This window comes from Carcharodon carcharias, chromosome 13 (assembly GCF_017639515.1).
Source record: "Carcharodon carcharias isolate sCarCar2 chromosome 13, sCarCar2.pri, whole genome shotgun sequence".
NCBI lineage: Eukaryota > Metazoa > Chordata > Chondrichthyes > Lamniformes > Lamnidae > Carcharodon > Carcharodon carcharias.
Window position 1 is genome coordinate 32,573,543 of NC_054479.1, and position 21,438 is coordinate 32,594,980.

Sequence of the window (21,438 nt, forward strand, 5' to 3'; positions counted from 1 at the left end):
TGTACTTAGATTTTCAAAAGGCATTTGATAAAGTACCTTAGCAAAGGTTATTGTGGAAAATAAAAGCTCAGTATAAGGGGGAAACATATTGGCATGGATAGAAGATTGGCTGGCTGACAGGAAACAGAATAAGCATAAATGGCTCATTTTCTGGTTGGCAAGATGTGATGAGTGGTGTGCCATAGGTATCAGCGCTGGAGCCTCAACACTTTATAATTTATATAAATGATTTGGATAAAGGGACCGATGGTATGGTTGCTAAATTTGCTGACGGAGGCTACAAAAGGATAGGTTCGGTGAGTGGGCAAAGATCTGGCAAATGGAGTATAATGTAGGAAAATGTGAGGTTGTTCATTTTGGCAGGACGAATAAAAAAAACTAAACAGTGAGAGATTACAGAGGGATCTGGGTATCCTAGTGCATGAATCGCAAAAGGTTAGTTTCAGATGCAGCAAATAATTAACAAAGCTAATAGGATGTTATTGTTTATTTCAAGGGAAATTGAATACAGGAGTAGGGAGGTTATGCTTCAGTTATATATGGCATTGGTGAGGCCACATCTGGAGTACTGTGTACAGTATTGGTCTCTTTATTTAAGGAAAGGTGTAAACACATTAGAAGCAGGGCTATCTTAAGAGGAACAGCTGGACAGGCTAGGCTTGTGGCTGCTGGAGTTTAGGAGAGTAAGAGGCAACTTGATTGAAACATATAAGATCATGAGGGGACTTGACAGGGTGAATGCGGAAAAGATATTTCCTCTTTTGGTAGAGTCAAGAACTCGGGGTCACTGTTTCAAAATAAGAGGATGTCCATTTAGGGTGGAGATGAGGAATCTTTTTTTCTCTCAAAGTTGAGACACTTTGAAATTCGCTTCCTCAAAAGGGTGGTTGAAGTAGAGCCCTTGAATATATTTAAGGCAGAGGTAGATAGATTCTTGATACGCAAGGGGGTGAAACATTATCAGGGATAGGCAGGAATATGAGGTTAAAATCAGATCAACCATGACCTTTTTGTATAGCAGAGCAGGCTCAAGGGGCCGAGTGGCCTACTCCTGCTCCTAATTCATATGTTCGGATGTCAATTTACATTACGGCACGCTCAAAATAGTTTCATTAAAAGAACAATAAAGACAAAATTGTTTAGTTGGTCTTCAAATATTAATAGAATTATTTACATTTGAAGTTCTCAACTTAATTGCATTTAATGCTCTTGCATGTAAGAAGTTACCAAATATCTTTGTAAAATAAGTCTTTGCACCTTTGCAGAAATTTATTTACTGCTTACCCTTCTTATTTCTGCAGTTGAAAAACCACAGTTCTTCAGCTGTTCACATTCCCTGTGCAAGGTTTTGAACCCTTCCACCAATTCTTCGTACTGCAAACAAAAACCAGAACAATTCTTAAAAATATTTCTGCTAACTTCAGGATTTTCTAGATTTAAACTGAAGGAGGTCTGAAACTGTTTAAATCCAGTTTTATAAATATAAAAAAACTTCAGATCAAATTAATATTAAAATTAAAGAAACAATATTCCTAGAGAAATAAACATCCATGCCAAGAAATATTAATCATTCATGATTAAAGGTATAATGACTAAACCTGATGATAAGTGTCTGCCACCACATCATCCTGCAGAAAGTCAGCAGGGATCTCCACCTTGACAAGGAAACGAGCTAGATACGCTCTTTTTTTAAGCTCATTGGTCCTCTGCAGAAGCCAGTGCAAAATGGGATGGATTACAGGTTTACTCCCAGTGACCAGACCCTGTCGAAAGGCACTCCTGGAGGGGTGATCCACAAAAGGACAATCAGTTTCTCAAAACAACCACACCTTAAAGTCTGCCATCTAATTTAATCGCAATTATCTTAGTGGTTTCATGCTGCAACATTTACTTGAATAACTGAGGAAGCTAATGTCTTTACATAAATTTACAATATGCTAACTTTTATCTTTGTATTAAAGACATTTCAAAATAACTTGATTTACCTTGAATAATCCTAATATAATCTATCCTACATCAATATTCATTCCTATTTAGAGAATAAAGCAATATTTCGCTTGAACTTTCTGCAAAAAAATTGACAATGACTAACTGAATATTGTACATAGTCCACTCAAAGCACTTCATTACAGATTACAAAATAAAGGAAAACTTTCTTTTAAAAAATTTGTTTTAACATTTAATAGATGTAGAGCTTGATTACAAGAATGAAACAATTTTCAACATATTTTCCAAAAATCCCTAATTAGACAAAGTGATTCAACACTTGTGCCTGCAATTCCATATGCCAGCCCAGATGTCAGATGGAAGCAGCAAGTAGAGATTATACAATGGACCTTGTAGCTGGCACAAACTGAAAAACTGCAGGCATGTTGCCTGCAATTTTCTGTCCAATAATTTCAATGAACAAATGCCAACCCCAAGTTCCTGATATTTTTTGAAGTGTGCTGGCTGCATCTAAAGTATAATCAGCATTGTAAGATTTACCCTCATGTGTTTCCTTATAGATAAGAAAAAAATTACACAATTCAAGTAATCAGTTGCAGTGCTAGTCATTTGCTGAACTTCTCAGCTGATGACTGGTACATGACAAATAAATGGAGCATCCAAACAGGGGATAATATATCTGAAACTGGGTTCCTAAAACAAAGACAACAAGAGTTTTTACCAGATTCCTGGTTAGGTCATTTCTTTCCTTACCAAGGCAATTTCTAATGCTGATTAACAGCTGGAGTTTCCCAAATTAATTACAGTGTTACACGATGACTAGCTCCTACTGCTGAATATGTGTACAATTATGTAACATATAGTTTTAAACAGTACAGGAGACATCCAATTGCAGAGGTGAATAGAAGTAACTTGCCTGACCTCTGGGTCAGGAAACAGTGCAGAGAGAAATGAGAAATCTAAAAAGGAAACTAGTAAAATAAATTTTCTTCTATAACTCCCAGGTAAAATATAAAATATTACATACATATCAGAAGCACTTCCAGGTGGCCTGTATTTCAGAATTCCCAGAAGGCTGAACATTCGCTTTGCTGTTTGATCCGGTGCTTCCTCTCGTATATCAATATTATGCTACCAGAAAAGAAGAGAATATTGCTAGCATTGTTACATATTACAGCCGATATGCGGAGGACATCTTTAATTGAAATCTTATTAAAGAGAGGGGGTCGTTGCATGAGGGCAGGAGGGATTAAGCAAGAGGGAGAAGTTAAGTGTTTTCCACGATTCTCTTTATTGAGTACTTCATGGCATAAAAATAGTATAAAAACCATAATTAATACTTCTTCAATTAGTAAAGATAATGTGTAACTGAGCTAAACAAGATAGAAAATCCCAAATTTCATTCCTGACGCTGAGTTAATTGAGTTTGATAAATGTTCCACAGTTGGCTACAATGCCTCAGACTAGGGTCAGACCAGCTGATAAACATCAGCTAAGTTCTGTCGAAGGGTCATGAGGACTCGAAACGTCAACTCTTTTCTTCTCCGCCGATGCTGCCAGACCTGCTGAGTTTTTCCAGGTAATTCTGTTTTTGTTTTGTTTTGGATTTCCAGCATCCACAGATTTTTTGTTTTTATCAGCTAAGGGTCCCATTCATGACTGCTATCCAGTGACAACTGTTGGAATGTATGCATGTTGACAACAGTAAAGCCAGATTCAGGCTTATCCATCATATCCACACAATTGAATAACCTGCCAACACGCAACTATCTAGCCTCACACATGAATGTGAAAATTGGACGGCCAATCGATACGGAATTGAAGTCAATGTTTACAGGAGTGAGGAGGAAGGGAAAAAAGTTATGCAAAATTTAACAATTTTCTCAATACAGATTTTAGTCTATGCCAATAGTGTATAATACATTGGACTGCTTTAACAACAGAAATGACATTTTAATGTGTAATGAAATTCCTTGTAGGATAATTAGGAACTCTTTACAAATAAAAACTACAAGTTCAGGCAATAGATTTGTTAGAAAATTTAAAGTCCATCGAATTAAAGGGACAGTGGCACCACAAATATAAAATTGCTTAGGTGACAGAAAGCAAAGGATAGAGGTAAATGGTTGTTTTTCAGAGTGGAGTAGAGAAGAATACAATGGTGTTTCCTAGAGGTCAGTACTAGAAGCAATGCACTTGTTGACATGTATTAATGACCTGGACTTGGGTATAAAAGATAGAATTTCAAAATTTGCTGATGATACAAAACTGGGAAATGCACTAAACAATGAGGAAGATAGAAACAGACTTCAGACATAAATAGATTGGTGAAATGGACAGACACCTGGCACCTAAAACTTAATTCAGAGAGTTGTCACAATCCTGTTAGCATTCAAGGAAGAAATCTGAACACTCAACAATTAATCGACAAGATTTCATGTTGTTTAATAAAAACAAACTTTATTGTATATCAAAAAGAATTAAACAAAGTAAGTACTATTAACCTAATACTATAGGTTATAAAAGTTTATGTTATAAACTCAGTTCTACTTTCTACTTGCCATCACACCCGCAAGAATTCCCTTATCTTACGAAATCCTTAAGGCTCATTCGCTGTTTTTGGGACAAATTCAAAAAGATATGTGACAGCTGTCTAGAATTCACTCTGATTTCTCTTCAGTGTTCCAGCTATTCACCAGGGTACAAGATTTCATGGGGGTTCTTCCATTAGCTGTTGGGTAAGTGACCCTCCAATTTCTTTACCAACTGCATGACTCCGGATTCCATGGCTCAAGCATGGGACTCCCTGCAACTTCAGTGCAGTGGCTTAAAACATCAGAAAATACCCTTGGCTTCCAACAGCCCACTGATATGGTTTCAAACTGCAACCAAGCTGATTACTTCTAGAACTTCAACCGTACCAGGAAATCACCAAGGCTCCTTCGACAGCACCTTCCAAACCCACGACCACTATCATTTGCAAAGAAGGACAAGGGCAGCAGATAGATGAGAAAAACACAACCTAGAAGTTCCCTCCAAGCCACTCACCATCCTAACTTGGAAATATATCGCTGTTCCTTCACTGTCGCTGGATCAAAATCATGGAACTCTCTTCCCAACAGCACTGTGGGTTTACCCACACCACATGGACTGCAGCGGTTCAAGAAGGCAGCTCACCACCACCTTCTCAAGGGCAACTAGGGAAGGGCAATAAATTCTGGCCTAGCCAGCGAAGCCCACATCCCATGAATAAAAAAAAAGGAAGGTTAACTGCTTTTTATTGAAGGTTCTACTGCAGATTTCTTCAGTTAGCCTCCAGCTAAAGTCATTTTTCCCTTTTTCAACTTTGTCTTATACTGAGTACTAGTTCCCAATCACGACTGTGTCATGGGCAATAGATCTAGCATTTAAAACAAAAATAAAAATACCTGGAAAAACTCAGCAGGTCTGACAGCATCTGTGGAGAGGAACACAGTTAACGTTTCGAGTCTATATGACTCTTCAACAGAACAATGGAAAAATAGAAAAGAGGTGAAATATAAGCTGATTTAAGTGGGGGTGGGACAGGTAGAGCTGGAGAGAGGGTCAGTGATAGATGGAGATAGTCAAAAGATGTCATAGACAAAAGGACAAAGAGGTGTTGAAGGTGGTGACATTATCTAAGGAATGTGCTAATAGGTGACATTAAGGGTAGAAAGCAGGATGAGCAAGGTACAGATTGCCCTAGTGGGGATGGGGTGGGGTGAAGGGATTGAAATAGGCTAAAAGGTAGAGATAAAACAACGGATAGAAATACATTTAAAACTAATGGAAATAAATGGGAAAAGAAAAATCTATATAAATTATTGGAAAAAAGGGGGGGAATCGGAAAGGGGGTGGGGATGAAGGAGAGAATTCATGATCTAAAATTGTTGAACTCAATATTCAGTCCGGAAGGGTGTAAAGTGCCTAGTTAGAAGATGAGGTGCTGTTCCTCCAGTTTGCGTTGAGCTTCACTGCAACATGGCAGCAGGCCAAAGATGGACATGTGGGCAAGAGAGCAGGGTGGAGTGTTGAAATGGCAAGTGGCAGGGAGGTCTGGGTAATGCTTGCGGACAGACCGAAGGTGTTCCGCAAAGTGGTCACCCAGTCTGCATTTGGTCTATCCAGTGTAGAGGAAACCGCATTGGGAGCAGTGAATGCAGTAAACTAAATTGAGGGAAGTGCAAGTGAAATGCTGCTTCACTTGAAAGGAGTGTTCGCCCTTGGACGGTAAGGAGAGAGGAAGTGAAGGGGCAGGTGTTGCACCTTCTACGGTTGCATGGGAAGGTGCCGTGGGAGGGGGTTGAGGTGTAGGGGGTGATGGAGGAGTGGACCAGGGTGTCCCGGAGGGAATGATTCCTGCAGAATGCCGCTAGGGGGGGATGAAGGGAAGATGTGTTTGGTAGTGTCATCATGCTGGAGTTGGCGGAAATGGCGGAGGATGATCCTTTGAATGCGGAGGCTGGTGGGGTAATAAGTGAAGACAAGGGGGGCCCTATCATGGTTCTGGGAGGGAGAGGAAGGTGTGAGGGTGGCTGCACGGGAGATGGGCCGGACACAGTTGAGGGCCCTGTCAACCACCGTGGGTGGAAAACATCGGTTAAGGAAGAAGGAAGACATGTCAGAGGAACTGTTTTTGAAAGTGGCATCATCAGAACAGATGCGACGGAGGCGAAGGAACTGAGAGAATGGGATGGAGTCCTTACAGGAAGCGGGGTGTGAGGAGCTGTAGTCGAGGTAGCTGTGGGAGTCGGTAGGCTTGTAATGCATATTGGTGGACAGTCTATCACCAGAAATTGAGACAGAGAGGTCAAGGAAGGGAAGGGAGGTGTCAGAGATGGACCATGTAAACATAATCGAGGGGTGTAAATTGGAAGCAAAATTAATAGGTCCAGACGAGAGCATGAAGCAGCACCGAAGCAATCATCAATGTACCAGAGAAAGAGTTGTGGGAGGGGGCTAGAGTAGGACTGGAACAAGGAATGTTCCACATACCCCATAATGAGACAGGCATAACTGGGGCCTATGCGGGTACCCATAGCCACATCTTTTATTTGGAGGAAGTGAGAGGAATTTAAGGAGAAATTGTTCAGTGAGAGAACAAGTTCAGCCAGACGGAGGAGAGTAGTGGGGGATGGGGATTGTTCGGGCCTCTGTTCAAGGAAGAAGCGGAGAGCCATCAGACCATCCTGGTGGAGGATGGAGGTGTAGAGGGATTGGATGTCCATGGTGAACAGGAAGCGGTGGTTGGGGCCAGGGAACTGGAAATTGTTGATATGATGTAGGGTGTCAGAGGAATCACGGATGTAGGTGGGAAAGGACTGGACAAGGGAAGAGAGAATGGAGTCAAGATAGCAAGAAATGAGTTCCGTGAGGCAGGATTAGGCTGACACGATCGGTCTGTCGGGACAGTCCTGTTTGTGGATTTTGGGTAGGAGGTAGAAGCAGGCCGTCCGAGGTTGGGAGACTATGAGGTTGGAAGCTGTGGAAGGAAGATCTCCAGAAGAGATGAGGTCAGTAACAGTCCTGGAAACAATGGCTTGATGTTCAGTGGTGTGGTCATGGTCCAGGGGGAGGTAGGAGGAAGTGTCTGTGAATTGATACTCAGCCTCTGCGAGATAGAGGTCAGTGCGCCAGACAACAACAGCACCATCCTTGTCAACAGGTTTAATGACAACATCAGGGTTGGACCTGAGAGAACAGAGTGCAGCAAGTTCAGAGACAGAGAGACAGGTTAGAGTGGGTGAGAGGAGCAGACAAATTGAGACTAGCGTCTAGCATTTACCCTACTTCAGGTGTAGGTCTGGCTTTTCTCAATTTCCAAGGAGCTACAAGCTACATAAATCCAAAAATGACAAAGTCTCTTAGTTGCTTTTGAAACATTAACCAGTCTTGTCTGCTAGCCATGCCCTAACTGAATTCATAGACATAACTCAAAACAAAAGAATCTCACTAAGCTCCACCCATCTGCCAGGACAACAGTACAATTCTAAAGGGGATGCAAGATCAGAGACACCTGGGCCTGCATGAGCACAAATCTTTGAAGGTGGCAGGACAAGTTGAGAAGGCTGTTTAAAAAAGGTTATAGGTTTTATTAATACAGAAAGAGAGTACAAAAGCAAGGAAGTAATGCTAAACCTTTATAAAACACTGGAGTATTTTGTTCGGTTCTGGACAATGCACTTTAAGAAGTATATCAAGGCCTTGGAGAAGGTGCAGAAGAGATTTAGTATAATGATAGCAGGGATAAGGTCTTAGATTATGCAGAGACTGAAGAAGCAGGGACTGTTCTTCTTGGAGCAGAGAAAAATAAAGAAGAATTTTCATAAAGGTGTTCAAAGTCATGAATGATTTTGATAAGCGTAAACAGGAGAAACTATTTCCAGTGTCGGTAGGGTTAGTAACCACAGGATACAGATTTAAGGTACTTGGCAAAAGAACCACCAGGGCAACTTGGGGAAACATTAGTTTTACATAATGCATTGTTGTGATTTGAAATGCACAACTTGAAAGTGTGCTGGAGGTAGAGTCAATATTAGCAATCAAAATTTAGTGGTCTATAGGGAAAGAGGTGAGTGAGATTAATTAGGTAACCCTACCAAGAGCTGGCACAGGCAAAATGGGCCAAATGGTCCTCTTCTGTGTTGTACCATTCTAGATTCTATATTCACAATAATTTCATACAAATAAACTAGACATTTAAGAATTAAAGCACTCGGATTAGATACAGAAGCAGCACATTACATACCTTTGGATCAATCTCAGCCAAAACCTCATTAAGCACCTGCAGCAACTGTAGTGGCTCCAAAGAGTCGAAGGTGATTAGGTTGAAAGTCTTCTTGAAGGGTTCCTTATTGAGTTGTTCTACAATGAACTTGATCTGTTCACTCATTTTAGTGTTTTATTTCTGAAAGAAAACAAAGCCATGTAATCTGCACACAGTACTGCATTTTCTGGTTTCAAAATGGCTTTTAGAAAACTTCATATAACATGGCAAACTGTGAGAAAGAATGCAAGACATTTCAGGATTTAAGTCAGCTAGTGAACAAATGGATAACAGGAGTTGTTAAATGTATTGGAATGTAAATAGCAAACTTCAGGGCAGAAATAGTAGAAAGAAAAATACCCGAAGAGAAAGGAGGAAGACAGACTGAAGGGTGTTATACATAGATTTCTACAGGTACATTTGCATGCAGGAAAGGAAATAGGATTCTGGCTTTTATACACACTGAATATAAAAGCAAGGAAGTGATATTGAATTTATATCCAGCTCACAGTTGGGGAATGTGTCCTGTTTGGGTACCCTATTATAGGAAAATATTTTGAGATATGGCAATTAGCTGGCAATAACACCAAGAAATTATGAAGAAAAATATGGTGCTTTACTCCATTAAAATTTTGAAAGTCAAATGCAAAGGTCTCAAAAGGTAAAGAATTAAACCTTGTTTTCATCAATTGGGAATTTGTAACAAGGCACCATAAACTTTGAAATAACCAACAGAACAACAAAGGAAATGTTAGAAGATTTTTAAAAATTTATTCAGATGGCTTTATCATATCATTTAAAATGGAAGCAGATAAGTAATTGAAAATTAAGATAAAAGCTTAGAGGAAAATTAGTTTACAATTGAAAGCTGTAATAAATTACCACTGGCAGAAGTGTTACTGCTTACTTCTGCACTGCAAATGTTATCATCTTTAACCAGTTTGAAGCTCAAGAGTTCAGTCGATTCAGTCTGAGGGAATCAATATGTAGCTCACCAAGGCTCCTTAGACCACACTTTCCAATCCCACAACCGCTACCATCTAGCAGGACAAGGGCAGCAGACACATGGGTACACCACCACCTGGAAGCTCCCATCCAACCACTCACCATCCTAACTTGGAAATAGATCGCCATTCCTTCACTGTCGTTGGGTCAAGATCTTGGAACTCCCTCCCTAACAGTACTCTGGGTGTACCTACACCACATGGATTGCAATGGTTCAAGAAGGCTGCTCACTGCCACCTTCTCAAGGGCAATTATGGATGGGCAATAAATGTTGGCCTAGCTAGCGACAACCACAACCCCAGAATGAATTTAAAAATACTGTATCTTTGTCTAATTTGTGTAAACTTCCTTCACATTTAGTATCTCTAATGTTTATTATGTGCTATGCAAAATGCACACAAGTGTGTTTCAAGGTGGAAGATATCTATTTTGATGCAATTTTTCCCCTAAAAAAATATACACATTCATAAAATTTATAAAGGTATAGTTTAAATTCAGTACATGGCATTTTGAGTGCTTCACTCTGATGCAGATTGCAATTGCAGTAAACATGCCCTGATACATACGGCCCGAGGATTTGTACAATGGCTAGGCAACCCTAAACTGTAGCCTTCCCCGAATAAGCCTTTATAATGTCGGCTCTACACTTTAGTCCCTCCCCCACATAGTCCTGGACCTTAGAACGTGCTAGTCTGCAACACACGGTTGAGCATAACTCCTTGCGCTGAAGGCCAATAAGTGTCTTTCACCAAGTTGATGGCCTTTCATGAGCAGTTGATGCTTGTTTCGGTGTATGTCCCGAGAAGAGTCTTGTACAGCAGAATCCTGTACTACTGAGCAGTTCAGGGCGAAACTCAACAAAAACAACTGCATCTCTTTCTAGAGGTTCTTTGCAATTGCACAGGAGATAGTCAACTATATCTTCCCTGCCGCAGCCACCTAAAGACAGCATTCAGTGGTGCTGAGATGCCAGAAGTGCATGAAAGATCTAAGAGGGAGGGCCCTTCTCACCACCAGCAAAGCTACATTTTGGTGCTTGTTTGTAAGTTCCAGCAATGAAGCATTTTGTCAAATGACTGTGTCTGCTCAGGGCACCATCCAACACGATCCATCATCTCCTTTTCCTGCAAAGTCCCAATGACATTACATGAAGTGATAAAAGCAAAAAACTGCGGATGCTGGAAATCCAAAACAAAAATAAAAATACCTGGAAAAACTCAGCAGATTCGACAGCATCTGCGGAGAGGAACACAGTTAACGTTTCGAGTCCGTATGACTCTTCAACAGAACTAAGGAAAAATAGAAGAGGTGAAATATAAACTGGTTTAAGGGGGGGGTGGGACAAGTAGAGCTGGATAGAGGGCCAGTGATAGGTGGAGATTGCCAAAAGGTGTCATAGACAAAAGGATGGTGGTGATATTAGCTAAGAAATGTGCCAATAGGTGACATTAAGGGTAGAAATCAGGAGGAGCAAGGTACAGAGAGCCCTAGTGGGGGTGGGGTAGGCCTCTATCCAGCTCTACTTGTCCCAACCCCCTTAAACCAGATTATATTTCACCTCTCTTCTATTTTTCCTTAGTTCTGTTGAAGAGTCATACGGACTCGAAACGTTAACTGTGTTCCTCTCTGCAGATGCTGTCAGACCTGCTGAGTTTTTCCAGGTATTTTTATTTTTGTTTTGACATTACACATAATGATGATTTTAAACCATACATGAGCTGCTCTTCTGACTGTTTAAGGTCCTTGTAATAGCACACCACTGTTATTTTACATAGTATTACTGACTTTCCTGCAATTTTTAAATTGACACCAAAAGTCAAGTTTCTTGTTCATACTGAAATAGTGATTAATTTAAATGTAATTGATTCATGTCAGTCTGATGAAAATCTTCAGAGCCAATTTATGTACAACTTAAAATATTCTACAGGTGATAACAGCATAATGCCTTGCGGGAGAGACTAGAACTAGGGCACACAGTTTAAAAATAAGGGGGTCTCCCATTTAAGGAGAGGAGGAGACTTCTTTTTCTCTCAGAGGGTCAGGAGTCTTCGGAACTCTCTTCTGCAGAAAACGCTGGAGGCAGGGTCATTTAATATTTTCAAGGCACAGGTAGATAGATTCTTGACTAACAAGGGTGTTAAAAGTTACCAGTGACAGGCGAGAATGTGGAGTTGAGGTCAGAAACAGATCAGCCATGATCATGACCATATTGAATGGCAGAACTGGTTGGGGAGGGGTTGGGGTGCCGAATGGCCTACTCCTGCTCCTAAGTCGTATGTTCGTATATCAAAAGGACGCAATCGCTGAAAGAGTGAACAGTAGAAAAATACTCACTTAAAAACACCCTGCTTAACTGGGGCGATTGTAAAATGACTTATCGTTAGTTTGCCTCAATAGTGAACATTTAAGAATTCCACTTCTTCCCTTTGTGGGTCAACGAGAAGCCTGGTTAAAATTGGATATCCGGCCGGGGGAGTGGGGAAGCTCGGGAATTTTCGGTGGAAAGGCGTGGGCCAGAAGAGCTGCAGCTTTGAGGACTTGAATCAGACTGTCGAATAGATTACTCGGGCCTCTGGACCGGGGGGGGGGGGGGGCTGCTCCTCGGCGGCGATAACGTTAATAAATCAGAACCAGACGTCCTGCTGCGCGCTTCAGGCCTGAACGGAGGCGAACCCAACTCCGCAGAGAAGCAACACCATCATTCAAACATTAAAGCGGGAAGCCTCTGGGAAGTAAAAAAAAATAAATAAAAATAATCAGCAACTTACGCGAAAGCTTTAAAACAAGGAGAATGTGAAACTGTTGGAAATGAAGCTGCCTAGAAACCAACCACCAGTTGCTAACCGGAAGTTAATTTATAAAAACCGGAAGCGGTCGGTAACCAGGCAACGGGAGAAGCTCAGAGCAGAACTTGGACCTCCACTTCACTATTTAACAAGAAGATATCTAAAGCAGCTTTGTTTGCTGCTGTGCTCTAGCTTTAACAGCTTATATAAGGGAGAGCCTGTTCGCTATGGGCTCATCAGCTGAACCCCAGTAATAGGAAATCATCAGGAATGTAATATATGTCCACTAAGATAGGGAAGGCTCTATCAGGGATACTAAACATGGTTTCCAGAAAAGAAGGTCGTGTCTAGCCAACCTGATCGGATTTTTTTGAGGAACTCAGCAGGTTAGCAGATGAGGCTATTGTCCACCTTAAGCTTTCAGAATGACTTTAATAGGTTGCCACCTGAGAAATGGACAAGATAAAAACCCCACCCCAACTCCTCATCCCCCTCCCACAGCACCTTCCCATGCAATCACAGAAGGTGCAACATCTGCCCCTTTACCTCCTCACCATCCAAGGCCCCAAACACTCCTTTCAGGTGAAGCAGCACTTCACTTGCACTTCCTTCAATTTGGTCTACTGTATTCACTGTTCACAATGCGGTCTCCTCTGCATTGGGGTGACCACTTTGCGGAACACCTTCGCTCAGTCCACAAGCATGACCCAAACCTTCCTGTTGCTTGTCATTTCAACACACCACCTTGCTCTTATGCCCACAAGTTCATCCTTGGCCTGGTGCAATGTTCCTGTGAATCCCAACGCAAACTGAAGGATCAGCATTTCACCTTCCGATTAGGCACTTTACAGCCTTCCTGACTTAACATTGAGCTCAACAACTTCAACCATGAACTCTCTCCTCCATCTTTACCCCTTTTTTAATCCAATTTTTTAATTTTCATTTTTATTTATTTTTAAAATCCTTTTTATTGTTTTTCCCTAACCCCGCAACCCCACTCCCACAGGGCCACCTGTCACCAATTTCTATGTTGTACTTGCAAAGAACACTGGTCCTTGTTGTGCTATTAACACAGTCTGCTCTCTTACCTTTATGCCACTATCAGCACCCTCTTTAGTCTTTAACACTACCATTAACACCCCTTTTGTCCATGACATATTTGACAGTCTCTCCTGAGCTCCCACCTATCCCTGACCTATTTTGTTCCACCTGCTCCACCCCCTCTTAAATTGTATAAAATCCATCACATTTCTACTTCTCTTTAGGTCTGAAGAAGAGTCATACAAACTCAAAATGTTAATTTTTTCTCTCTCCACAGCCAAACCTGCTGAGTTTTTCCAGCATTTTCTGTTTTTATTCCAGATTTCCAGTATCCACACTATTTTGTTTTTATCTATAAAATTAATTCAATTTGCTACAGTTGTTCAAGAACTTGTTGAATCCCTGAAGGCAGAAAGTAGTTGTTAATAGACATTAATTTTCTTGGCGTGTTGTCCCACAGGGATCATGATGGGACATTTGGAACATTTGCTTATTACTATTTTTATTGACGATCTAGGTGGAGGTGTTCAAGGAATGATTTGGGGTGGGCACCCTGACCATTTTTTTTCTTCCCTAAACCATGGTAGTCAAAGATAACTGTAGCAACCCTACCACTAGCACATTGTTGTCCAATAAAAATCATTAATTATCCACAGGTATGGCTATAGTGAAACCATTTTAGCCAAACGTACTAATTTTAGTGCATCACATTGGAATATACATTTAGTAGAAAATGCCTTATATGCAGTACTGGTACAAGTAAATGTACTTGACATTTAATTACTATCATTTAGTGCAAACTTTGCAGTCTTTCTCTTTCACCAAAATTTGGAATTACACATAAAATTATCAGACACAACAGGTCTTATTGAAGCTTCTAAGCTTTTGTCTAGCATTTGCAAGTCATAGCTTGGCTTAATCAGAATGATTGTTGAAAATGTTGACTTTCATGTGTATGCCAGACCTGCTGCTGCTCTCCATCCAGAATATGGATTGATTCTGTTTTCCCTTTGCCAGAACATGCCCTGGTGGAGTTACCTAACAATATAAGAAATAGGAGCTGGAATGGACCATTTGGCCCCTCGAGCCTGCTCCACCATTTAACAAGATCATGGCTGATCTTCTACCTCAACTCCATCATCCTCCATCTCCAATGTTTTCATTACCTTAGTACTCAAATACCTATTGACCCCCCATTCACCTCTGTCTACTTGTTCTGTTAGTTCACCTTTCTTATTATATGCATTCAGATAAAGAGCCCTTTTTTTTATTCCTATTCATTCCATGACCTTATTTGCTGTAATTCTCAATGCTTGAGATCCAAGCCTGCAGGCTGGCTCCTAGATTTACGCTGTAAAAAATAGCCACTCTTGCCAACAATGGAATCCTATGATTCTGGCATCGAAAAGCATATTCTAATAATGTAAATGCATGAATTTGTTACACACTGACCTTCTGCAGTCTGAGCTGCAGAAATGTAAAAGTACTGATTTCAACTACTGCAGATTAACTGGGAATTTAGGGATAGCTAATAAAACTGCTGATTAATAAATAAAAATTGAGTAAAAGACACCATTGGTCATGTGATCTCAATGTCTTTTATACAGTGTATGCAGTATACTTTCACAATTTTGTGCTCTTGTTGATAAAATGGTAACAACAATTTAACATAGTAAATCCCAAAAAGCATTATGAAAGTTTTGCACTAAGCAACATGAGGAGATATTAGGATAGACAAAGAGGTGGGTTTTAAGGAATGTTTTGAAGGAGAGGCTGATTGGCTTAGTGCCCAGGCAGCTGGTGGATTGGTTGCCAATAGTACAGCAATTAAAATCAGATATGCACAAGAGGCCAGAATTAGTGGAGTGCAGAGATCTTCAAGCGTTATAAGATCTGGAGGAAATTACAAGGACAAGGAGGGTTGAGGCCATTTGAAGACATGGGTGAAAATTTTAAAACTGAGCTGTTGCCAGATTGGGAGCTGATATAGGTCAACGAGCGCAAGTGTGGTGAGTGAAAAGAATTTAGTGTGAGTTAGATTATGGGCAATAAAGTTTTGGATGAGTCAAGTTTATGAAGGGTGGAAGATAGAAGGTTAACCAGGAACACATTTGAATAGTTAAGTCTAGAGGTAACAAAGGCATGAATGAGGGTTTCAGCAGCAGATGAGGTGAGACATGGGCAGAGATAGGCAATGTTACGAAGGTGGAAGTAGAGGGTCTTGGTGATAGAGCAGGTATCTGGTTGGAATTTCACCTCAGGATAAAATAGGACACCAGGCAAAAAGTAGAATGTAGGAGTGTCTTTTGATCATTAAGGGCTTTATTTCCTTGGTTACTGCTTACTGGTTTTCTGTTAAAATGTGTGTAACATCCAGTCATAAATGGTGGTGGACAATTAAACAATTAACTGGAAGATGCTCCAGACGGGAGGAGTGATGGCTGCTCAGAGCAGCTGGTTGCTGGGCTGTCACTTGGCGAGGGGCGCATTGCTGCAGTGTGGCTGAGTCCACAGTGTTGCTGCCAACGGTTATGCCAAGAAAGCCACTGTCAACACCTTTGTAAGATGGGAATCAAAGAGGCTCTGAAAGGTCCAGAAGTTTGTAATGATCCTGTCATTCTGACCATGCACACTGTGGGAGTTAATATGTACAAGCAAGGCAAAGACCCAGATACCGAATACCCTGAGTGGTTGTTTACGCTGAACCTTGGACCCACAAAGAGTCTGGATGGACTGGACCCAGAATCTTGGGAATAGAAAAGGTTAAGAAAACAGCATATATGGCAACACCAACAAAGTTCACAAAGGAAAAAAATTCTAGGAAAAACATAAAGACAATGCAGCCCAAAGACCTATTTCCCTAAAATGAGGACTGCAGTCTGAGCAGAGAATTTGAATCGCAGCCATCCAGTGCTACATACATTTCAAATCAATAGACAGTGCACAGGGCAGTGCTGTGAAGGGATTAAGTCTGGTTTCCTTGGCTATATGTGACATGACTCTGACAATGCTACCCAGGAAAAGCATGTTAAATGTTTTGATTTACTGGTGAATGATATAGAATAAAAGTAACAATTTGCCTGTGAGTGCAAAAGACAAGGCTGAAGCATTTGCAACCACCTTCAACTAGATGTGCCAAGTGAATGTTCTATCTCGGCCTCCTCCAGGGGCCTCCACCATCATAAATACCAGCTTCCAGTCAATTTGATTCATTGCACATGATATCACAAAATGGCTGAAGGCACTGGTTTAGCAAAGGCTGTGGGCCTTGACAACATTCCAGCTGTAGTATTGAAAACTTGTGATACAGAACTAGTCCCACACTTGTCCAAGCTATTCCAGTACATCTATAACACTGGCTCCTACCCGACCCATTTCTACCCATTTGTAGAAAAATGCCCAGGTATGTCCTGTCCACAAAAAGGAGGACAAATCCAATCCATTTTACTACTGCCCCATCAGTCTGCTCTCAATCATCAGCAAAGTAATGAAAGGTGTTGTCAACAGTGCTATCATGTGGCACTTACTCAGCAACAACCCCATCACAGATGCTCAGTTTGGGTTCTGACAAGGCCACTCGCTTCCTACTTCATTACAGCCTTGATCCAAACATGGACAAAAGAGCTGAATTCTAGAAGTGAGGCGAGAGTGATTTCCCTTGACATCAAGAGGGCATTTAAACATGTGGCATCAAGGAGCTCCTGCAAAATTGAATTCAATGAGAATCATGGAGAAAAACTTTCCACTGCTTAGAGTCATAGCTAGCACAAAGGAAGAAGGTTGGTGTGTTGGATGACAATCATCTCAAACCCAGGACAAAGCTGTAGGAGTTCTTCAGGGTAGTGTTCTAGTCCAACAATCTTAAGATGCTTCATCGATTACTTTCCCTCTAACATAAGGTCAGAAGATGGGATATTTGTTGATGATTGCAAAGTGGTCAATAACATCCATGACTCTTCAGGTACTGAAGTGGTTGTGTCTATATGCAGCAAGGCTTGGGCAACATTCGGGCTTGGGTTGGTAAGTGGCAAGTAACATTTGCACCATACCAGGACCAGGCAATGACCATTTCCAACAAGAAAGGATCTAACCATCTTCCCTTGATGATCAATAGCATTATCATTGCTGAATTCCCACCATCAATATCCTGGGAATTACCATTGACCAGGATTTAATTAGACCAGCCATATAAAAACTGTGGCTACAAAAGCAGGTCAGAGGCTGGGAATTCTGCAGAGAATAATTCACCCCCTGACTCCCAAACACCTATCTACCATCTACAAGACACAAGTAAAAATGTGATCAACTACTCTTCACTTGCCTGGATGAGTGCAGCCCCAACAACACTTGAAACTTAATACCATTCAGGACAAAGCAGCCTGTTTGATTGGCACCCCATCCACCATTTAAACATTCACTCTGTCCACCACCCATGCATGGGAACACCACTACCTGCAAGCTCCCTGTCAAGTCACACATCATCCTCCCTTGGATTTATAACGCTGCTCTTTCACTATCACTAGATCAATATCCTGGAACTCCCTCTGTCAGGAAGATATAATAATTTTCATAATGTTATTGGAATTTATGGTGGAGTAATAGTGGGGTCTGTGTTTATGGGTCCATGTATGTTCATTTGTGTGTGTGTGTGTGGGACTTAATTGAATTAAAGACAGCTGGTCTGAAGGCTTTGGTGTAACAAGATAAGCTAGGTTTGAAATGTTAAGTAGGTAAACATAGGTGTAAAGGGAACACTTGAATTTTTAAATAAACCAGATTAGTTTGAATTCAAAGGAGGGGTGAAATGTTTCACCTAGCCAGGAGAAGTTAAGAAACAGTGCAGAGTAACAATAATCTTTCCCAAAGATTGCTGGTAAAATTGGTACTATGATAGATTTTTTTATTTTTGGAGATGTTAAGTCCAAAGACATAGTGAAACAATGGGAATTTGCCTTCAAAGGGGAAAATATGTATAAAGGAGAGAAGGCTATGTGTAAGGGCAGGCATTCCAAGATCTAAGACAAGTGTGAAAAAGCCTCTAGCATCTAAGACTCAAGCTGCTGTCTACAAAGAACTGAAGTTAAGAAAACTCACTTAGAATTGGATTGTTCAGGGTATCGTGTTTCTTTGCCTGGGTCTTTTTAAGGTGTTGCCTTAAGGAAAGCGCAACTGGGAGTTAGCTTAATTAGGGAATTTAGAAGTTATCATAGTAGTAATTTGTAAATCTGTTGTGTGCTTAATATCATTTCTTCCATTAATAAAGGTTTAATTTAGTTTTGAAAGAAACCTATAAGATTCAGTGGTCTTATTACTACTGAATTCAAGGCATGCGTATTGAAAATTACAAAACAGTTGTGGCAGTTGTTTCAAGTTTCCCTTTGGGATTTGAGCAGCTCAGCATTTACCACCAGCTGTGCCGTATCACTCTCCCTAATAGCACTGTGGGTGTACTTATTCCACATGAACTCCAGTGGTCAAGGAGGTGTTACGCTATCACCTTCTCAAGGATAATTAGGGATGAGCAATTAATGCTTTACCAGCGATGCTGAAATCCCATGAATGAATAAAAATAATTATTCATCAGGAAAATGCTGGAATCTATTATTAAGGAAGTCTTAAAAATGTACTTAGAAAATTATAGTATGATGAGACAGAGTCAACATTATCTCCAAAGTACAGTAAGTAAATCATGTTTGACAAACGTATTAAGCGATTTTTGAACATGTAGCTAGTAGGGTAGATAAAGGAAAGCCAGTAGATGTCATATACTTGGATTTCCAAAAGGCGTTCAGTAAGGTGACGCACAAAGGCTAATAGGCAAGATAAGGGCTCATGGAGTTGGGGGTAATCTATTAGCATGGATGGAAGATTGCTTAATGGACAGTAAGCAGAGAATTGGGCATTTTGAAGTTGGTAGGGTGTAACTAGTGGAATGCTGCAAGGATCAGTGCTGGGGCCTCAGCTACTTGCAACCTATCTTAATAACTTAGAAAAAAAAAAGTGAGATTAATGTATCCAAGTTTTGCTGAAAAAATACTTTTTGTCGAAGTATATACATTGTGCCTACTTCAGCTAAACAAAATAATTGATAGCCATTTGCTGGTTAATTCCTTGGGGCAATACCTTGATCAATCAGAGTCAAGCTGCCTGGTTTAAATTTCAAACAATGCTTAGCAGTTAACTGTCAGTCATCATTAACTAGTGCATTCTCCATGGCAACGCCTCTACCAAGCAGAGTCCACTTGCCAATCAGCACTCTCCAAAATTGCCTGAGGGATAGAAAACAGAGTAATGGTTAGTGGGTATTTTTCGGGCTGGAAAAAGGTTTGTAATGGAGTTCCCCAGGGGGTTGGTATTGGGACCCTTGCTTTTCCTGATATATATATAAATGATCTAGATCTTGGTGTGTGAGGGACAATTTCAAAGTTTGTGGATGGCACAAAACTTGGGAGAATTGTAAGCTTTGATGAGGACAGTGTAGAACTGCAAAAGGACATTGACACATTGGTGGAGTAGGCAGATAGGTGGCAAATGAAATTCAATACAGAGAAGTGTGAGGTGATACACTTTGGTACAAAGAACATGGAGAGACAGTATAAAATAAAGGACACTATTCTAAAGAGTGTGCAGGAGCAGAGAGACCTGCATGTATATGTACATAAGTCATTAAAGGTGGCAGAACAGGTAGAGAGAGCGGTTTCTAAAGCATACAGTATTCTAGGTTTCATTAATAGGGGCATAGAGTACAAAAGCAGAGAAGTTATGATGAACCGATATAAGACACTGGTTAGACCTCAGCTGGAGCATTCTGTACAGTCCTGGGTGCCACATGTTAGGAAGGATGTGAGAGAGTGCAGAAGAGGTTTATGAGGATGGTTCCAGGGATGAAACACTTCAGTTTTGAGGAAAGATTGGAGAAGTTGGGACTGTTTTCCTTGGAGAGGAGAAAGCTAAGAGGAGGCTTGATAGAAGTTTTCAAAACCATAAGAGGTCTGGACAGAGTGGATAGAGAGAAACTGTTCCTGCTTGTAAACAGATCGAGAACCAGAGGGCAGAGTTTTAAAGTGTTTTGCAAAAGAAGCAAATGTGAGGTGAGAAGAAACTTTTTCACACAGTGAGTAGTTAGGGTTTGGAATGCACTGCTTGGAAGTGTGGTGGAGGCAGGTTCAACTGAGGCATTCAAGAGGGCATTGGATGAATGTTGAAATAGAAACAATGTGCAGAGTTATGGGGAAAAGTAGGAGATTGACACTAAGTTAAAATGCTCAGAGAGCTGATGCAGACACGATGGGCTGAATGGCCTCCTTCTACACCGTAACAATTCTGTGATTCTGCGATCCATCTCATTTAGTATTGCTTACCCTGACCTTGGTATTATTGTGATTGTCCTGATGAGTGCAAGACGAAAAGTTTTGACAAAATGAATTTTTTTCAGCAGTCCTCAAGTTCTGTACCACCAAACAAATATTTGTATCCAAGTTTGCTAATGATACAAATCTAGGTGGGAATAAACTATGAGAAGGACAGAAAGAGGCTGCAGAGATGAAGACAGCTTAAATGGTGACAGATGGAGTATAATTTGAGGATGTGGGAAGTTATGCACTTTGGTAGTAATAGAAAAGTAGAATATTTTTAAAAGGCATGAAACTTCTAAATGTTGATATTGAGAGAAGCTTTGGTGTAATCGTGTAAGGAACACAGAAAGTTAGCCAGCAGGCAATTAGGGAGGCAAATGGAATGTTGACCTTTACTCCAAGGGAAATGGAGTACAAGAATAAGAAAGCCATGTTATAATTGTATAGAGCTTTGATGAGGCCATATCTGGAGTGTGTGCAGCTTTGGTCTTAATTTTTTAGGAAGGAAATATTTGTA

General features: G+C 40.7%; 1 protein-coding gene across 4 annotated transcripts in view; it reads right to left on the reverse strand.

The window, feature by feature from the left end:
• The window catches only part of ift81 (intraflagellar transport 81 homolog), a 104,716-nt gene extending 92,125 nt beyond the window's left edge, over positions 1–12,591 (reverse strand). The window contains exons 1-5 of one of the 4 annotated variants that reach the window (XR_005944920.1): positions 12,074–12,247; positions 8,717–8,875; positions 2,975–3,078; positions 1,599–1,779; positions 1,285–1,374 (exon numbers count right to left, since the gene is read on the reverse strand). Coding sequence is in view for 3 of the 4 variants with exons in the window: in XM_041203436.1 (XP_041059370.1) it covers positions 1,285–1,374; positions 1,599–1,779; positions 2,975–3,078; positions 8,717–8,860 (519 nt within the window). In the remaining variant the exon portion in view is untranslated. Of the gene's footprint in view, positions 1–1,284; positions 1,375–1,598; positions 1,780–2,974; positions 3,079–8,716; positions 8,876–12,073; positions 12,248–12,507 lie in introns of those variants that run through there. The other 3 variants (XM_041203436.1, XM_041203437.1, XM_041203435.1) reach the window with 3 other exon arrangements.
• Between the last annotated feature and the right edge of the window lie 8,847 nt (positions 12,592–21,438).